This window comes from Notechis scutatus, chromosome 5 (genome assembly GCF_049901735.1).
Source record: "Notechis scutatus isolate UNSWTSFEM ecotype Mainland chromosome 5, rNotScu1.2, whole genome shotgun sequence".
Lineage (NCBI taxonomy): Eukaryota > Metazoa > Chordata > Lepidosauria > Squamata > Elapidae > Notechis > Notechis scutatus.
In genome coordinates, this window is record NC_142013.1 from 24309793 (window position 1) to 24329485 (window position 19693).

At 32.1% G+C, this 19693-nt stretch overlaps 2 protein-coding genes across 5 annotated transcripts in view; both read left to right on the forward strand.

Annotated features, from left to right (window-relative positions):
• Positions 1–285: 285 nt before the first annotated feature.
• The window catches only part of LOC113416901 (protein furry homolog), a 102484-nt gene continuing 83076 nt past the window's right edge, over positions 286–19693 (forward strand). For all 4 annotated transcript variants that reach the window (XM_087966345.1, XM_087966346.1, XM_087966347.1 and 1 more), the window contains exons 1-15: positions 286–444; positions 1391–1481; positions 1778–1857; positions 2622–2702; positions 3747–3915; positions 4291–4383; positions 5328–5426; positions 7777–7878; positions 11397–11500; positions 12781–12889; positions 13364–13450; positions 14406–14577; positions 16060–16192; positions 16671–16778; positions 18898–19153. In XM_087966345.1, the coding sequence (XP_087822471.1) occupies positions 317–444; positions 1391–1481; positions 1778–1857; positions 2622–2702; positions 3747–3915; positions 4291–4383; positions 5328–5426; positions 7777–7878; positions 11397–11500; positions 12781–12889; positions 13364–13450; positions 14406–14577; positions 16060–16192; positions 16671–16778; positions 18898–19153 (1812 nt within the window). In that variant the 5' untranslated portion in view covers positions 286–316. The remainder of the gene's footprint in view (positions 445–1390; positions 1482–1777; positions 1858–2621; positions 2703–3746; positions 3916–4290; positions 4384–5327; positions 5427–7776; positions 7879–11396; positions 11501–12780; positions 12890–13363; positions 13451–14405; positions 14578–16059; positions 16193–16670; positions 16779–18897; positions 19154–19693) is intronic.
• On the forward strand, positions 12079–12386 carry LOC148130411 (large ribosomal subunit protein eL29-like; the record flags this gene model as incomplete). The annotated part of the gene is made up of 1 exon (XM_087967488.1): positions 12079–12386. A coding segment is annotated over one exon (207 nt), but the record flags the coding sequence as incomplete, so codon positions are not given.

Here is a 19693-nt window from a genome sequence, read left to right on the forward strand (position 1 = left end):
TGATTTGGGTCAGTCATAAATCTTAAACTTTAACTCTCACCATATAGATTTTAAAAGCATGCTGTGTCTCAGTCAAAACAAAATATTACTAAACCAGTTTGGTATAGTGGTTAAGACGCCAGGCTAGAAAGCCAGATAACGTGAATTAAAGTCCTGCTTTAGCCATGAAAACCTACTACTGGGTAACTTTGGGCCAGTCATTCTCTCTCAGCCTAACCCACCTCAGAGAATTGACTAAAGATTACAGTAGATTTTTAGTAGACTGTACCTAAATATATTTTTATTTTTATGCATTTTCCTATAGGTAATTAGTTCAATGAGCTCCCTTTCAGAGTATTGTCTACCTTCTATCCTGCGCACTTTGTTTGATTGGTATAAAAGACAAAATGGCATTGAAGATGAATCTCATGAATACAGACCAAGAACAAGCACAAAATCCAAAAGGTATGCACCTGGATAACTTTTATTACTGATTGCTATTTATGTTTTGTGATTATTTGTAAAAAGGAACCTGTTTCTATATAGAATTTTACTTTAAAGGATTTGCTTCAGACAATATTTGTGGGTGGATTAAAGGATTTGCTTCAGACAGTAGTTTGAGAGTGCTTTCATTCTCCAATCCTGTCAAAAACATCATGAAGCTAGCTATGGAATTCTCTTCACTCCTGTTGAATTTAAATTCTTGTTGAATTATCTTCACTCCTGTTGAATTTCTCCTATTGAGAATAGACAGAGAACACCATGAGTCAATCAATGCTTCCTTAGAAGGGTACAAAAAGAGTGCAGAAGTCCCAAAAGTTCCAAAGTCCCAAAGTTGTGTGATGGCTTTTCCTAGTTGAAGAAATAAGCTATAGAAGGAAATATAAATCCAATCATAGATACCCACATTGGCTTATTCCAGCAGACTAAACCATCATGCCATGTTTGCTCCATTAGAGAGGGCTGTGAAGCGGTATATAGATAAGTGTAAGTGCTACTGCTATTAGAACTACTTGTTTCAGAGAGATTATCTGAATCCTGGACTGTGGTAGCCTTTTAGTGGAATGTATCCTTACATAAATTCAATTGCCACTGCATTTTATCTGCTGGTAAATATTGATTCTATGTTTTATGTCAATTGCCTTACGGATTGTATTTTTATATGAGATGTATAGAAATAGTGAGGGTTTAATAAGGAAATAAAATTGAGGGAGAACCAACCAACAGAAACTAAATCTCTTAAATTGGGGAATAATAAAGGAAATGAAAGGAGTAGATATTGAAACATCCTTAAAAACTTGTCAGATGAATTTTTGACTTTCCTACCCTAAAATAGACTAATTAAAAACTGTTTTATACTTCATTTGTGTACGACAAGATAACTTTAATTATGTTTTCTCATTTTTTAAAGTGATGAGCAGCAACGAGACTATTTAATGGAAAGAAGAGATCTTGCTATTGATTTTATTTTTTCTTTAGTATTAATAGAAGTATTGAAACAGGTATGTCATTTTGAAATTTTTAATATTTAATTTTAATGGCATATGTTTGTCACTCTTTTAGGGAAAGGTTTGTAACCCTTTGAAATAAAGAAAGAATATATATAAGTGGCTATGGGTTTCCACATAAACTGGAAAACATTAATTTTGAAGGTTTATTACTGCATGTGTGTCAGAATTAAGGAGTATTATCTTTTGGAGGAGAAAGCAGAAACATGCAATGGTTGGCTATACTTGCCATTAGTCATCTTTAAGTATCGGTCTGAATTTTGTTAACTGGTTGTTCATTTGTTTTTCAGATTCAGCTTCATCCTGTAATTGATGGTTTGGTACATGATGTTATTAATTTGGCTTTCAAGCACTTTAAATACAAAGAAGGGTAAGACTTGTTCTTTCTTTTCTATGAAATCTCGGGGATTTAGACCACATTGGCATCAATAGTTACTTAAGTTTAATAGTGAACCCTTATGGCAGTATAAACATGACCTAGTTATAAGGTAGTAATCCGGGAGTCTAAATTTTGTGAGTAAGGACCTCCTTTTAGAAGTCACTTTCTTAATCAGTAACTGTTCTGCCTTCCTTTAGGGAAGTTTGATATTAGAGCTTAAGGGTCCCTTCATAAATTTACTATTTGTGTAAGTCCCAGATAAATTGAGAATTCCTATTTAATTCTATAATGCAGGCATACCACTTCCCCTATTTACAACTGATTAATCTTTATCATAGGGAAGGCTTACTCTTTTGCTAGTATAGTGATGAATCTTAACAAGATTTGTCTGGAAAAACAAATATTTCATGTCTATTACTGACTCTATATTTTTCTCATACCCTATGCTGGTGTATGACCATAATAAAGATTGATTAATTATATGGCTTGTGATATTGTGCAGGATTAGATTTTAATGAGGTTACAACTCTTTATATACTAAGCCAGGTTCACACATTCAGCTAAACTATAAGTCACTACATTTGGGTACTCAAGTACATAAAATCAAAACCCAATATGTGTAAACCGAGCCTAAGTGTGTGTGTCCATTCAGAAATGGTAGGAATACCGAAAGATTATTGGTCATATAAAGCTAAACCTACGGTGAAATTTATTTATGAATGTTTTAAAATTCTATATTTTCTTAACTTTAACAGGTACCTAGGTCCCAACACTGGAAATATGCACATTGTTGCAGATCTCTATGCTGAGGTAATAGGGGTACTAGCACAAGCAAAGTAAGTATATTTAAATAATCAAAATATTAGATAGCTTTCACTCAAAAAGATTCTTCAGTGAGAAGTTCTCTCTCTCTGTCTCTCTCTCTCTCTGTCCCTCTGTCTCTGTCTCTCTTTGTCTCTGTCTCTCTCTGTCTCTCTGCACATGCACATTTTGTAGGAATTGATCCTTTCCCTTCATAAATGCTTTGTTTTATCAAACTAGGTTTTGATGTAGAGAACTGTCTGATCTCATAATCTTCCAGGAGCACCAAAATCAGAATTGATGTGAAGTCACCTCCAGGTTTCTTAAATACCCTTAATAATGTGCATTCTATCTTATGGATCTTATGGTAGAATTAGGCTGATCCAACCAGAGAGATGAACTAATTCTTTGGAAGGTTTCTCCTCCTCCCCCCTCCTACTTTTTCTTTTCTTACTATTTTCTTCCTCTTTTTTCCTCCCAGGATAATTGAAATGGAAACTGAAAAGAGAAATGTGTTGTGACAACACAGTTGATTAAATCAGTCTATATGTTTTTTGGGAATATTAATGATCTAATCATTAATGTAATAATTATTATAATTAATGATATTTTAATGCTACAGGTAATTTGCCATCCTGTTACTATACACAACCTATGTTCTAATGTTATTTCTTTTTCATTACAAAGCTAAATTTTGAAAAGGAAAACTTTATAGTTGGGCTTCATGGCCATGGGAAATCTAGAACTTGTTACATTGCATTGTGTACATTTGATTTAGGATGTAACATTGGAGACTTCATTTTCTATGTGTATGGTGGTGATTTTTATTTTCCACTTGCCATAACATATTTCACAGGTCGTAGGAGTTGTAGACTCTTTGGTATTACAAAAATTTCACTTTGTGTAATTGGCTTTATTTATTTAAATTCAGATGCTATCAGACCCCAAGACCATTCTGTGTAGCTCACAATGTAAAACAAGTATATAAAGTATAACGCATAGTGAAAAATATAAATATCTGTCTTGCTGCCAAATATATACTTTGAAACAAGCATCATTATAATGTATTTTTGTTTTAGATTCCCAGCTGTGAAGAAGAAATTTATGGCAGAATTGAAAGAGCTGCGGCATAAGGAGCAGAATCCTTACATGGTTCAAAGCATTATCAGTCTAATCATGGGGATGAAATTCTTCCGTATTAAAATGTATCCTGTGGAAGATTTTGAAGCTTCCCTTCAGTTTATGCAGGTAGCAAAGTTCCATATCAGGAGGAAGCTGTCCTTTTCTTATACAAACAAACCTCAGTGCTTCATAATGCTTGTTTAGTAACTAATTTGAGGAGCAGGTGGTTTTTATTTCACAGGTCAGAGAGTAATGAAAACTGGAAAATAAGATATGCCTATCATAATAACTGAAAAACTATTTTCATTTGATTGCTCATAATATTTGCTTAGATTTTTCTATTTGGCAGATTATTATTCTGTGTTATTTTGTTGTACTTAATTTGGAGTAAGACCCTCGAATACAGTGGGAGCTCCTATTTAACAAAGTAGTGGCTTTGCCAAAAATACAAATATTCTTCTTTATTTATTAAACTTTATTTTCTATTTTTGTTTATTCCAGGAATGTGCACATTATTTTCTTGAAGTTAAAGACAAAGATATCAAACATGCATTAGCAGGGTTGTTTGTTGAAATTCTTGTCCCAGTAGCTGCTGTAAGTACTTTTTTCTTTACTAACCTATCACCAATCAACCAAGTCCCTGATTAGTACACACAGTATTAACGAGTACTATAGCTAGTAATAAGTTAAAATGCATAAAACTTTAAAACTATAGTCTAATGTTAAAGCAGAATTAAAGTAGCATTTTTACCAAAGTTAAATTAATAACAAAAGTTAAAAATAAACCATTTCAACTGTAAGCTAATTGAAAGGTTTCTGTTTTAAAGTCATCTTAAGGGCCAGCGTGGACAGCAGTTCTTGTATTGCACTGGGAATTCAACTTGGAAAGTTTGACCCCAAATAGCAAATAGGCAAACCAGCTTCCATTGAAAAATGGGCTTCTGGTGGCTTATGAAAATAAATGATCGGAACCTTGCAATAAGAAGTATTTTGCATGTGTCCTGGGGCCAAGATTTTAAAAGTAGTAAATGACATGTTTCACTATATCCAGAAACAAATAAACGACCTGTGTTAACACTTCAAAATTAGCATAGTGTGCTCTGTCACAGCAGCAATGTTTTGTACCAATGGTAATTTCTGAATAAAATACAAGAGTGGCCAAAAAAAAGGAATCCAAAATAGAAATAGTTGGGGAATAAAAGTATATCTACAGTTGTATTAGATTATTATTATTTAAGATATGATGAAGGTAAGAGGCTGGATTCACTTCAAGATTCAGGGTAAAATTTAGATCCAAGAACTCTCAAGCTGCATATTGTGTTTATTCTTTCTATCTCATCTTGGACAGATAGTTGCTAGATATCAGAGTTGCTAGAATTACAATTCCCCTCAGTGCCTTCCCTTGATTCTGTTTAAGTTTATTTTCCCTTGTTCAGCTGATGACTGTAGGCAGTATTCTCTTCTATATGAGTATCCAAGCTGTACGTATTAGAAAATCTGAAGTAGAACTTAATTTTTATCTTTCTCTCTCTCTTCAGGCTGTTAAAAATGAAGTGAATGTTCCCTGTCTGAGGAACTTTGTTGAAAGTCTCTATGATACAACACTCGAACTATCTTCACGAAAGAAGCATTCACTGGTTAGTAATGTTGAAGTTAATATCTATTATGAAAAGTGTTTTAGGCAATTTTTTCTTTTCTTAAAATGCTTTCTGAAATGTTTCCAAAACTATATCTCTGTATCTCATTAGATTCACAATAATTTGTTGGAATTTTTAATTTGTACATGCCTCTCAGTCAGTATATGCATAAACTGTTTTTATGTACAATATTTCTATCTTATTTAGTCTTTGTTAATTTCTGGCTATTAAAAAAGCACACCATTATTTCCCATCTACATGAAATATGGTCCAGTGGTTATCATAAGGCTTAAAAGGGTAAATGGGTGTGTTACTAAACATTGCAAAGTAATAAAGTTTTGTTAATAAGTAATTGGTATCCTTAATATACAAGCTGATATAACTTGTTTTAAAACAATAGTCTCTAAGTATAATTATACTTTGTATGAACTTAATAGTAGCATAGACATATCATTTTGAAAAGCTGTAGCAGAGATGAAGATATGATGCATTGGATCTTAGCATATTCTTCTTTCATTCGATTATATTACTTTTGTGGGTTAATTATTCCCAAGCATTGGGTTTCTACAAATACCTTTAATATCCCGAATATAGGACCTGGTTAGGGATGGAGATAAGGTTCTGTATTCATTAATGGCTCAATAAATATTGGGCAGCAGCAGTAAATCTTAGTACGGTTTCAATTTTATTTATATTGATAAGGTTAATTCTTCAATTTGCTAAACAGTTGTTAAAATGTATCAATGAAACTTGCAAATGTGAATATATTATGAGTTTTGGTCACTGTAAGAAAATAATAATGCTGAATGTGAAGAAAGTAATCACTTTTAAGTCTGACTGAGGTCATTTGGAAAGATTTAGACAATGGTTAAATCTTGAAATAAGATGTGGTTCTCTAACTAGATCATGTCCATTGGCTAGATCAATTGAAAATGAATGGGACTTTAAGAAAACAAAAGGTATAACATTTCAATTTACAATTTTAATTGAAAGTAGTAGATTTTGCGTTACAATTTACATCAAAATCAGAAAAACACAAGATATTATAAGTACCATAGAGCACCAATCTTCCAGTGATTTCCAGGCAAAACAGAAATATTTTATACTAAATTATTATTAAGAGACACTAACCTAGGCATAATAAGGATAATTACCCTCTATTATTAGATGGTAGTGAAGACATGATATCATCTGACCTCAATTAATGTTATTTTTGTTCTGTAATTTATATTTTAAAGTTTTTTTCTGATCAATGATTGTAATAACATATTTGATTTTGATAATAATGATGAAAGATTGTGATTTAAATAGTTCTTTTAATACTGAGAGTGTTAAAATCCTACTGAATATAGTGGACATTCTCCAGAGTACATATAAATCATACTTTGTTTTTCTAGCTTTTAAGCAAAACAAAAAGGGGAAAGGGAAGAAAAAAACTATTTAACTGAAAGTGTAAGGTAGAACATTTGGAAGAGGACAAAAAGTTGGACAAAAAATATGCATTTTGGATCATCTAGCTTTCCCCTTTGTACTTGACCTGCGAATTGTGGAATCTTTTATTTTTATTACAATATTTTAATTGAAAAGGAAACTTTAAGAATATTTTTAACTGAAAATAATATAGTTGAAGTGTTGAAGGAAAGTTAGAAATTTCTGTGACCGTATAAGGGACAAGCCGTTTCTCTAGGCTATTTCCAGTAATAGAGCCAAATAAAATACAGTTCTAAGAAAAAACATTTATTTAGTGCTGATTATTAGATAAAATGGGATGAAAAAAATACCAGTTATTTGAAGAAGAACTTAAACTGCTTTTTTGTCACTACCATGAATGTATTTGTTAATTTATCCATTAAAGCCGAGGGCCACATTAGTCTATACAAATGGTCTATTCTGTGGGAATTCTAATAGCTTCATGACAGCAGATTCTTAACATTCAACAAATCTAACTGGTACAATAATTTACAGCTTACTACAATTTATCCTTGGAATGCTACACTCTATTGCTGCATAACGTTGGAGCGCATTTCAGGTGTTCTGGATAGCACTCGCTAGAAGTATTTTATTATTTAATTGTAAATATATTCCTACATTTATACGGAATGATCACAAAAAATCATAATAATTAAGTTTTTAAAAATTGTAAGAGTTAATTTTTTTATTTAAAAAAAATCATTGTTTGAATTCTGTGTTTATAGTGGCTGATGCATTTAATATAAGCCAGGAGAGAGATGGAGCTGTAAAGTTTAGTGTGGATCTAATGCTCCAACGTTTACTATGGATCTGTTGATAAATTAGATTTCTCCTTTGTTGTCATTCAAATAATCTTGTATTTCTTTTGTCTCTTATTTAGGCTTTGTATCCTCTAGTAACATGCCTGCTTTGTGTCAGTCAAAAACAGTTCTTTCTAAATAGATGGCATATTTTTCTCAACAACTGCCTGTCCAATCTCAAAGTTAGTACATCATTTTTTGCTTGCTTTGTAGTTAGCTCTGGGTCTATGTGTCATGAATCTGCCAATACTATCCGTGCAATCTTATATTCTTAATTTAGAGGCTTCCTTGCAAATCAATAAATGGTTTCCCACATCTCTACTAATTATAAAATACACATAGCATACTGACATGTAGGATGCATTTATATAACACCTCTGTTAAGTACCTTTAAAATAAAATAGAACTAGTATTTGCAAGTACATTTGTAAATATAATAAGATTACTTTTTTAAAAAAATAATAACGTCCACATCTTACATTTAACAGGATGATGAAGAAGAATTGATTATAGCTGTCTTCTCTGGTATACTTTGAACTGCTTTAAAATACAAATACTAAACAATAAAAACAGTTAAAATATATAACCTTCAAACAGTACAGACTAAAGATATGGTTATTAAAAAGAAAATATAATTATTTTATTTAACATCTACTTACCATAATGGTTGTTAAGAATACTTAATATAATTGTTAAAAACAAATGGATGACAATCGTTGTACTTTAAAAGGTAAAAAAGGCAAGCAGGACCTACAAAAAATATTGCAATGTAAATGTTCTTGCGTCTTCTTTCTCTCAGGCAGGAATATGTTATTTGAATAAACTCCTTTTGATTGTCTCTCCAATTCATACTGGGTTTTGCATAGTCCTAAACATATCCCCAGATTAGTCTTTTTAAAACAAAGATTTTCTTCTACTTTTACAAAAACTTGCCTGCCAATACTATCTCTTGTTTTTCAGAATCACTATTTTAGCTATAAAACCACCATAAACATTCCAGATACCCCTACTGGTATATTTGAAAACAGAAAAGGTCATATAAGGTGATTGGTGAGTTTTTAACTCACTCTTCCTCCTTTTATTTCATAAATATTTATATGCTGTTTGGATAGCTAAGCTCTCCGGCTCTATTAACTGAAATACAGCTGTTAATCACATATAAAGTTATGATTGGTGAGAACCAAAATTGAACAGCCAGGTTTATTATCTTTTTATGTTTTAACTGGATAAAACACTATTGCTTAAAAACTGCCAGTTGCTTTACTGTAAATAATAACTTTTTCCTATTTTGAAACCTTGCTACCAATCATTTTGCATAAATACTATCTGAACGTTGTTCTTCACTGAATTATACTTAAAATTATTTACTGAAAATTTGACTCATTTTGCTTATATTCAATTTGAGCATTTCTGTGGTATTTCTACAAAGGATGGATAGTTACAACGCTAAATAGTTGCATTGTTTTTAATTAGCAACATGTAAAGGAGGCTAACAAATCCTTAGCAGAACTTCTGTGGTGTCATAGAACATTTATTGAATCACAGAGTTAAAGAACTGTTTAGGCCTCAGTTCCAGTTCCTGCTCAATGCAGGAATCCAGATGAAAGCATCCCCAACAGATGGTTTTCTAACGTCTGCTTAAACGTCCAGTGAAGGAGAACTCAGGTTCAGGATAACTGGTTGATAACTGGACTCCACATTCTCTCCTGCATCCATGAAAGAGCATTTTAGAGCATCCATGAAAGAGGAAGAACAGGTCTTGACCTTGTATTTCAACCAGTATTTTACAATTATATTACTACTTCAACTTCTCTTCTGAAAATTAAACATGCTCAGTTCTGTCATCTTTCATCATATAACTTTGTTCCTTGTTGCCCTTCTCCAAACTTTTTCCAGTTTCTCCTTTTTCAAGTGAGTTATCTGGGCACACTTAGGGTGAAGTCTGATTAATCTATCATAGTTGCATATAATAGCATCATAATATGATACAAACAGGACACAAATCTTAATATACTGCAATATATGATTCTCTTATGCATTTTACTTAATCATGGTTCACTGAAATGCAATTGTCTGAGTTCATACAATACATTAGGCTATAAACCTTGGTTTACAAATAATAATTGCTAGTTGTTACTAAAACAAAATAAAAAAACATTATTACGATTTAGCAAGTTTAATAAACCCAGCCTGGGTAATTTGCAAAATCAAGTTTTTTTGTGGCTTATTGATAGTACACTGTCTCACACTTCATGACCATTGTGATCTGCTTTTTGTAATGTGCACCCTCTAGTTAATGTTATAAAACTGTATATAAAAATATTATAAAACATAAAAACTGACAGATTGGATAAATAACTTTGCAAAAGTTAAGTTTTGTTAAAACCATTTCAATTAAATATGCAATAAATAATAGCTTCTTTTACCTGTCATTTTAAAGTGATTTTTTGAATGTTAACATTGACTTTTATGTAAAAGTCATGTACCAGTTATATGCCTGAGATATGAAATATTCACATCTTTCCATTTAAAAAAAAATCTGTCTTCAGGTCAGTTTGCTCAGCTGGCTTTAAAAGGACACTCCAGATGTGTTTGTGTAGCAGATTATTTGGCTTCCAGCACACTTTAGAATTACAGTAGATGCTTGATTTTGATAACTAAACAAAGCTGAAGACATATCTATCTGTTTAAAAGTCATCACCAGTAAGAATATTTCTGATTGCAAAGGCTGAGAAGTCTTCTGCACTTTTAAGATACATAGACAAGACATGTTCAACTTACCCATTGCTACAGTGAAAAAATAGTGTTCTTTCTCAAATCTGTTGAATTCAAGCATATATATTTCAAGCTAGAAGCATCATAATTTTAAATTTAAATATATTAAATGTTTGCTTTCTATTTTATTCTCTCTTACAAAGACAGATCTCCATGCATTACTTTTATCAAATCTAATTGATATGAAAGAAGCACATTTATTATTTATTATTTATGTTATATTGCTATTTTCCCTCCATGTAGGGGAACGATAATAGCATTATTTTACTTATGATGCAAATTTTAGCAGTTCTCCAGGTTTACCATTTATAGAGTGCAGCCTTGCAATTTGTCACCATTCATAATATTACTTTATTTTCATTGTGTTTCTCCTTGTACTCAAACATTTACAGCATTAGCTTCAGTTTCAGTTTACAAAATTTCATTACCATATATATCATATTATATAATATATATATTATAATCCCTTCATTCAATACCATACATTTTGATCCTTTAATTCATTATCTTCACCTTTTTTTCATGCATGTATATTCCTCATCTGTACTCTACAAAATTACTTTATTCAGATCTGTTACATACTTCTCATTTTTCTCAATTCCACAAAAATGCAGCATGCTGTATCTAATTTTCTCTCTGTAATATCATTACTTAGCTCAGATTGTTCATGCCATGAGAACATAGTCCAAATACTTTGGCTCTCATATCATTCTTGGCATAAAGTCTGCTATGTATTTTTTCCCTTTTCTTGCAGGAACCCAAACAAGGCCATAATCCATATTTTGTAGATTTGTCAGTCTTAATAGTTCTCATAGGTCATTACAAATAAAATGCCCTTTTTCAGGGTCCACATAGGTGCCTTAAAATTTAGCAGCTATATGAAATATAAATCAAGATTACAGTATTTTCATGATTTTTTTTTTAGAACAAAGATCCAAAAATGGCTCGAGTTGCACTGGAATCTCTCTACAGACTGCTATGGGTTTATATGATTAGAATTAAATGTGAAAGCAATACAACTACCCAAAGGTATTGTTCTATATTCATATTTAATTTCAATGTAATTTTTCTCATATAGTGAGCAAATCACTAAAGCTACCTTCAGAATAATCCAAGTCTGGGGTGGGATTCAATATTTTAACAACTGGTTTTGTGGGCGTGGCTTAGTTGGTGGGCGTGGCTTGGTGGTAATGTGACTGGCGGGGTATGGCCAACTCAACATCACTCACATCGAGGCATACATCTCCTCTCCTGGCCTCTCATGACTGTGGGGATGCTGCAACAGTTGTAAGTGTGAAAAATGGTTATAAGTCACTTTTTTCAGTGCCATTGTAATTTTGACTGGTCATTCCACACAAGCAAAGTACCAGCAAAGGAGGGAAAAAAACTCCAGAGAAGTTTCTGAGACAGGAAGTCTAGTCCTGCCAAGAATGTAATAAGGGTTAACCGAGAGGCACTTTCTGTAAGCAACACCAGAATGTTTCCTTCCTGCCTTCCTTACAGGATTAGGGCAGTAATTTCTTCTAACAACCAGTTCTCCGAACTGCTTAGAATGTTAACAACCGGTTCTAGCGAATAGGTGCGAACCTGTAGAATCCCACCCCTGATCCAAGTCCAAGAACCATACTACACACAATCAATCTTGCAAATGGCACAGAAACGGCATTAAGAAATCCAGGTCACAAAGAGACAAATCTCTGAAAGGGGTGGATCCCAAATTCCTGAGGAATATGTGCTTTGTGAAGAAGCACAAGAAAAAAGGACTGAAAAAAATGCAGGCTAATAATGCTAAAAATGCTAAATTACCAGCCTGACTTTCTATAGTGAATTAGTAATTGGGTAACAATTTTTCCATGTACCATCTTTCACCCAAAAGTATTTTCTATTAATAAAAATGAATGTAATATGTAAAAAAGGGTATAATTAGTGCCACATAATGCAAAGAAAGAGATAAAATATCTTAGTTACATTTTGATACATATCCAGGGCATATTTGTGGGTTATAGTTTGGTAAATACATATTTACATCATGGAATTATCCTTTTATTTAACTGCATTTGCTGTGCCATCAGTATTACAATATGTTTCTGATACAGGGAATCTCTTCTTGTCTCAATTTTAACAAATTTTAGAATGTACTAGGCAGAATGACATGCTGTCTTTTAATCTGGAACAAAATATTTTTTCCATTATTGGCATTTTTCCTGTAGGATTTTTCTAAACTATTTTCAAAAGTTTGATTAAGGTAGCATAAAGCTATATTGCAAAAAAAATGAACTTGTCACAATGTTTTTTTTTTAATTTTACAGTCGGCTTATAACAATCATCACAACCCTTTTTCCAAAAGGTTCCCGAGGTGTGGTACCACGAGACATGCCTCTGAACATTTTTGTGAAAATTATACAGTTTATTGCACAGGTTTGAAAAACTTTTATGCTTTTTAAGCTATGGAATGTTTTCTTGATAAGTTTTATATTGTGTTTCCTCTATTTACATGTCTAAGTTTTGCTTCTTTAGTTTGCTTCTTGAGTTTTCTTCTTTAGCCTACCTAAATAGTCAGTTTCAGCTTTCAGTTGGATGAATTATAGAAAAGTCTCATGTTGAAAACTACACTAAATGGATTGAATATGTCTCAATTATATCATCTCGTCTATCAGGATAAGGTATTTAAGATCTGCATAGGTTACATTACAGTTAGGCCTTCTGCTTTACAATTTCCTAGATAAGCAGCAATCTCCTTTCATTGTTTATGTAGAAAGTATTGCTATAAATGAGGTCTTGTTAAAATAAGTTGGAATTCTATGATTATTTAGAACTCATTCCACTCAGATTAATACTAGAGATGCAACAAATGTTATCATATGTTCATGTGCAATATATATTTTGCTACAGGAACGTTTGGATTTTGCAATGAAAGAAATCATTTTTGATTTCCTTTGTGTTGGAAAGCCAGCAAAAGCATTTAGTCTAAATCCAGAGGTAAGGTATCATTATTAATATATATTTTTTTAAATTTAAAAAAGTATAATATGTTTTTAAGAGAAAAGTGGGTCAGTATTATCTAGTGCTCTTTGTTTTGGCATAAGCGATCAACTCTCATCTGTATCATTCATCAAGTCCTTAATTGCTGTTTAACACTACCTAAGCACATGTTTTTACAGTGCTCTACATTGATGGAACAATTCCATGTAGTTTGTAGAAATGTATTTTTGAAATTTATATGTTTCCCCATCATAAACAGATAATTTTGGATGGCTAATAATACACCAATAAAAACAGTTTAAATACAATTAAATATAATTGTATATATTGAATAACAAAATTGTTATATAATAACAAAATACAAAAGCTGAGGAATCTCACACATTATTCTTAATCACAGACTTGTCTACATGTGTTAGTCTCTGATATCACCTCAACCCTAACACCTGATGGGGCAGCCGGGTTTTTGCAACCTTCCAGAAAACAAACAGGATTGGGGCTATCCAGATCTCCATGAGAGACTGTTCCTTAGGGTGGCCATTTCAGTAGAGAAGGCTTGTCTCCTTGATTATGTTGTGTTGATAAAACTAGGGAAAAAGCAACAGTTTGGCCTGTTTGCTAATTGTAACACATTTTTAAATATTATACAAATATTCTGTGTCATACTTCTAGTTTCTTGAGTAACTAATTGGAAACCTAAAATTACTGACTTGATACCCCACTATTTCACACAACCATTTCCATGTTATTGTATTCTTATCAGTCCTCTTTAATTCGCACTGGAATCTAAATTCATGTATGGAACATGTTCTTTGGAATCTTTTGGAGATACTGCATTGATCTCCAGCTATTTTCAGTGTAATCTCTTCAGGTCAGGTGAGAGTAAAGAATGCATCAGTGCTAACCACATAATTGTTATTTTGCTTTCATCGTCCATCCATCAAATTTGCAGAGAATGAATATTGGTCTGAGAGCTTTCTTGGTTATTGCGGATAGCTTGCAGCAAAAAGATGGAGAGCCTCCAATGCCTGTTACTGGAGCTGTACTGCCTTCTGGAAACACACTACGAGTGAAGAAAACTTACTTGAGCAAAACTCTCACAGAGGAGGAAGCTAAAATGATAGGCAAGTATCAGACATGTCTTTTGCCTCTTCACAAATGTGTATGACAGCTTGAGCCAAATTTTACTCACATTGCTAGCCCTGAGACTTCATTTCATTGTTGAGCAGAGTATATATCCAAATGCTTCTTTTGGAGAATGCAGTTTGAGAGAAGTTGAATCATAGTTTGGTTGCCTGGGGACAATTTCTAGTTGCCAGTAGCAACCAAAAATTATGCAAATACTATAGTGACATAATGTATAACCCATTTATTATGGTGTACTGTTTGCTTTATTTATTTATTTTTGTATTAATTTTTTCCAGAATTTAACTCTGGCAGAATAGGACTAATAATTATTAATCTATATAATTAAAATAGGAATCACATGGAATAACTGTTCATAGTGCGATATTCACATGATTAATATTAAGTTATAACTACTGGAAAAAAATAAAGCAGTATTCTAAAAGAAAGATTTGTCAATGGCCATTTGTTAGACTAGTTGTAGTGTCAGTCCTTTGCTAGTATATGTCTTGAATGTAAATACAAGAAAAGGATACTTATAAATCCATTATTTCATTACAGCATGCTGATAGAAATTCAGGAGTTTTAAGGATATAGGCATTATTAAAGAGATGATCCTGCATGAACCCATAAGTTTGATTCAATGCTGTTGTTAGAAATGTTTCCCTATTTAGAACTGATTGAACAATCAGTTGAGACAACTAATCCTAAAAGTCCTCAAAAGTCCTATGCTTACTCATATAATATAAAGCAAAGCAATGTTTCTCTAAGAATCTTCTATGATTCTATTCAGAAGTTTTATTTTTAAAAAGCTTAAGGTAAATAGCTGTTTTTTCTAAATTTAAACATCTGCCTTTGTATCATTATGTGTTTAATTTATGAGTTAATGGTATTGATTCTATCCTAAATGCCATAGTTTGGGGAAATCCTTTAAACACCTGAAATTCCCATTTTTCTACCAGAACTCTTGGATTCAGCTGGCCCAATGCAATTCTGCATTTTCTGGGACTTTTTCTTATCTCAAATAATTTTATCAGGGAATTCATGGGTAGATTTAAGTAAGCAAAATCGTATTCCCAGTACTTGGAATATTCACTGACTTAAAAAAAAAGTTTCACTGTCACGTTCTAGTCTGCCTAAGAATCACATAAAGAGTCAATTGCTTTAGCACCCTCATTTTATGATCCTTCCTAACACTGATCTCCATTACTATAATGTCACCAGATACTAAGGTCATAATCTGCATGTAAGTTCTTTTTCTGCATTTCACTTGTCTGTAAAAGAATGTTTTTTTTTAATTTATATTTTCTTTATTTGGTTCATTAATATTCAAGTACAAAATACATTGTGGGGTAGAACATTCTTTATTACAGATCAAAATAATAAATTGTTAATAATAACACCTAAAATGCACAGGTTCACTTTTTAAAAAATAATTTAGATTTACATTTTAAGGGTTCTTCCACTGTATGTTTTTCTAGGCATGTCAATGTATTATTCCCAAGTAAGAAAAGCTGTAGACAATATACTGCGACATCTTGATAAAGAAGTTGGGCGGTGCATGATGCTCACAAATATACAAATGTTAAACAAAGAACCTGAAGATATGATCACGTAAGTCTTAAATGATAATTGATATTGAGCTGGATTTATTATAGCTAATTTTTTTTTTAAAAGCAAAACCTTATCTATATAGGGAGACTTCTAGGAGTTGTGGTCCACACATCTTCAAGTTGCCAAGGTTGAGAAGCATTGATGTAGATAATAAATTTCAGAATTGTAGTTAAGCATAGTCTTTCTTTATAATCCTTTAAAAACAGGAGTTAGCATCTCCTTTGAAAAATTACTTGTTTTCATCGTAGCTCTGATTTTGCACCAGATCTTATTTGAATTTTGAGACAAATTTGACCTTAGCAATTGAATAATACCACAATGCTTATGTTATGTAAAACTATATTGATTTATAAATAATTACTGCCATTTTGGGGGAGAATGCTTAATAAGATCATCATTTTACATCATTTTACTATTGCTTATATTTTTTTCTTCTGTCTGGTACTAAAATGATTAATAAATTTCATATTCTTTTCAGAGGTGAAAGAAAACCAAAAATTGACCTTTTCAGGACTTGTGTTGCTGCTATTCCACGACTCCTTCCTGATGGGATGTCTAAATTAGAGCTGATTGACTTGCTATCAAGGTAAATTGTGTACATATTAAATAAATTTTAGAGGCAAAAATGACATTGCTGATCACTTTGTAGAGCTATAATAGAATTCTGTAGCATCTTGGAAAGAGCATCGGAACATGTTTTGTGTGCGTGTAGGAGCTGCTGGCAATTCCATAAATCACTTTTTTTTTTTGGATCTCACTGTAACTGCTGAAGCCAACCAGAAAAGGTACAGCTGCTCTAAGGGATTATGAAGAGTAAGCAGTCAGCTTAGTCTTCTGGGTGAAAATAATAAAACACACAATTTTTTGTCTTCCAATTTTTTAAATTTATCCTTACTGATTAACAAACCTCACATCTAAGTGACCTTACAAGCATAACAATAATCAGTTTAAATCTGAGATTTCAGTATTACTCAGTGTACGTGGCTTGGGGTTAGCCAAGCAAAATTACTGCTAAATTTAAAACATAGAATTCAACCCATCAAGCAGATTTCAAGAATCTACCCACATTGTCAGTTCAGATCACTTCTTATCTACCTGTGTCACCATTCTCTGTTTTTCTTGTTTGTCTGGGGCTTGGAAAGTAATAATTCAAATAAATGTCAAGAAACTAGCAGGCTCCAGGATTAATGGTGGGCTGCATTTGCCTTAGTTTTGAATGTTAGCTGAAATGCATACCTATTTGTTGCTATTATTGTATATGTTTTGAATAATTTCAGTTGGTTTTTAAAACATTGTTAGATTAAGATGTTTGTTAAGAATAAACTGTCTTCATGTCAAACATTGTGGTGTTGACCTCCTAATTTCCTTCTTCATATTTCAAAAATCAGCATTGCAATACAGATTTTATAGTGTTAGTCACAGTTAAATATTAAACACCCTGTGTATAGTATCTGCACCTTTTGAAATTCCTCAGAAAGGAATTTGTACATATACAACACTCAGGGGGCATGCATGTGCACCAACATGCCTACCGTCCTGTCCTAATGTTCCTTTTTATTTGTATCCATTTCATGTATTCATAATCATGTTTATATTTATTCCTGTTATCTAATACTTGCTTGACAAAATAAATAATACAAATAAATAAATAGAATGACAAAATGATTGTCATGATGCGAGTGTTATCCTATGCATTCTTGCATGTGATTCAAGTACAAAAGTAGAAAATTCTAAGGCATGTGTGAAATGTCAAATCGGTTACTCCAGTTCATTCCAAATTCTCATTGTGATATTACATTACACAACTACAGAACAACTATAGGACAAGAAAGAAACACTATTCTTTTTTAAAATATTCTTGCTGGAATAAACTTGAACTATGAACCAGATAACAAATATTGCCTATCATTGCTATTGACTATCATTGCTACTCTGTGTTTCTCTTCCTAACTCATTTTGTATCAACCTCGTTTACTTTATTTCAGTTTTTTTATTACTCTTCTTCCAGTATCTGTCTTCACATGTATCTTCTCCTAGAAGATCTGGTTTATTTCTATTTCATAAGTATCAAATGTCTTGCAGTTATATCTCCGTATTCAGACACCTTGTGACAGTTTTGATATATGATGATATAAAAAGAGTACTAGGAATGAGCTGGTAGAGTCAGTATCCAATTTCATTTCAGTTAAATTAAATTACCAGAGGAAAGAGTAGTGAATATTCTAAAATAAACCATATATTGTTATATAAAGTTTTATAAAGTTAGTAAGGCATTTTTAAAGAAATGAAGGACATCGTCCTTGTTATGTTTGGAGCTAGAAGCAAAATATTTCCTGGCTTTTCAGTCTACAGTATTGTAATCTCCTAATGCGAATGTTGTTTGTGTCTTGAGCTTTACTGTTTTGTTTTAAAAATAAAAATATATATCTATCTTAACTAAATTTGAATTAAAACAAGATTAATTTTATGATATTTGCATTGTATTTTACTTCAAAATTAAATACTTTCTGATAAGTTATTTTAAGAAAAGTTTAACATATAAATTTACTCAAATCTGCTCAGAAACAAATGACTGAGAAGAAATTTATAACAGTAATGGTTTGTAGATCTATATGAGTAGCTATTACAAGTAGATACTGTGATTATTTTTGCTATAGAAATTGCCCATAATTTATCATTTTACTTCTTCTTCTTTTTTTACATAGGCTTTCTATACATATGGATGATGAACTTCGGCACATTGCACAAAATTCACTTCAGGGCTTACTAGTTGATTTTGTCGATTGGAGAGAGGATGTTCTTTTTGGTTTCACAAATTTTTTGTTGCGTGAAGTAAATGATGTGCATAATAGTCTCCTGGACACATCTTTAAAATTATTGTTACAGTTGCTAACACAATGGAAGCTTACAATACACACTTCTGGGAAGACCAGTGAACAGACAAAAGTCAGATCTTCAGAGGTAAGATTCTAAAAGTAAAGATAACACGTTCCTTCATTTTACAGAATTGGAGTACCCATTCTAAATTTGGCAGACCTGTTTTTTCAGCAAGTGTAGTAGCCTCCTACATACATACTTTCTAGGGATCAACTCCACAAAAATTTCATGTAGAATTCCAGCCTCCCTGAGAATAATGTCTACAAATTTCATCACCATATAAAAAGGACGGAAAAGGTGATTGAAGCAGCCAGTTTGTGTCCAAGCTAAGATATGCTCAAGTCTTACTAATAGCTAAAGAAAACAGAAAAATGCTCAATATCATATATATCTAACACGGGAAGAAATATCTATTCCACACACATTTTATAACTATACAATGATGCACACAAGGAGTGTATCATATTTATATTTAATAATTATATATTTTAATGTAATTAAATATACTTAATGAATCTCATGTTTCCCATGCATTGTTCATCATAGTTAACTACAAAAAGGCCTTTATTGTGTATCAATAGAACAAGAAAGGGCCTACAATGAAAGAAGAGCATTTCCTTGGAA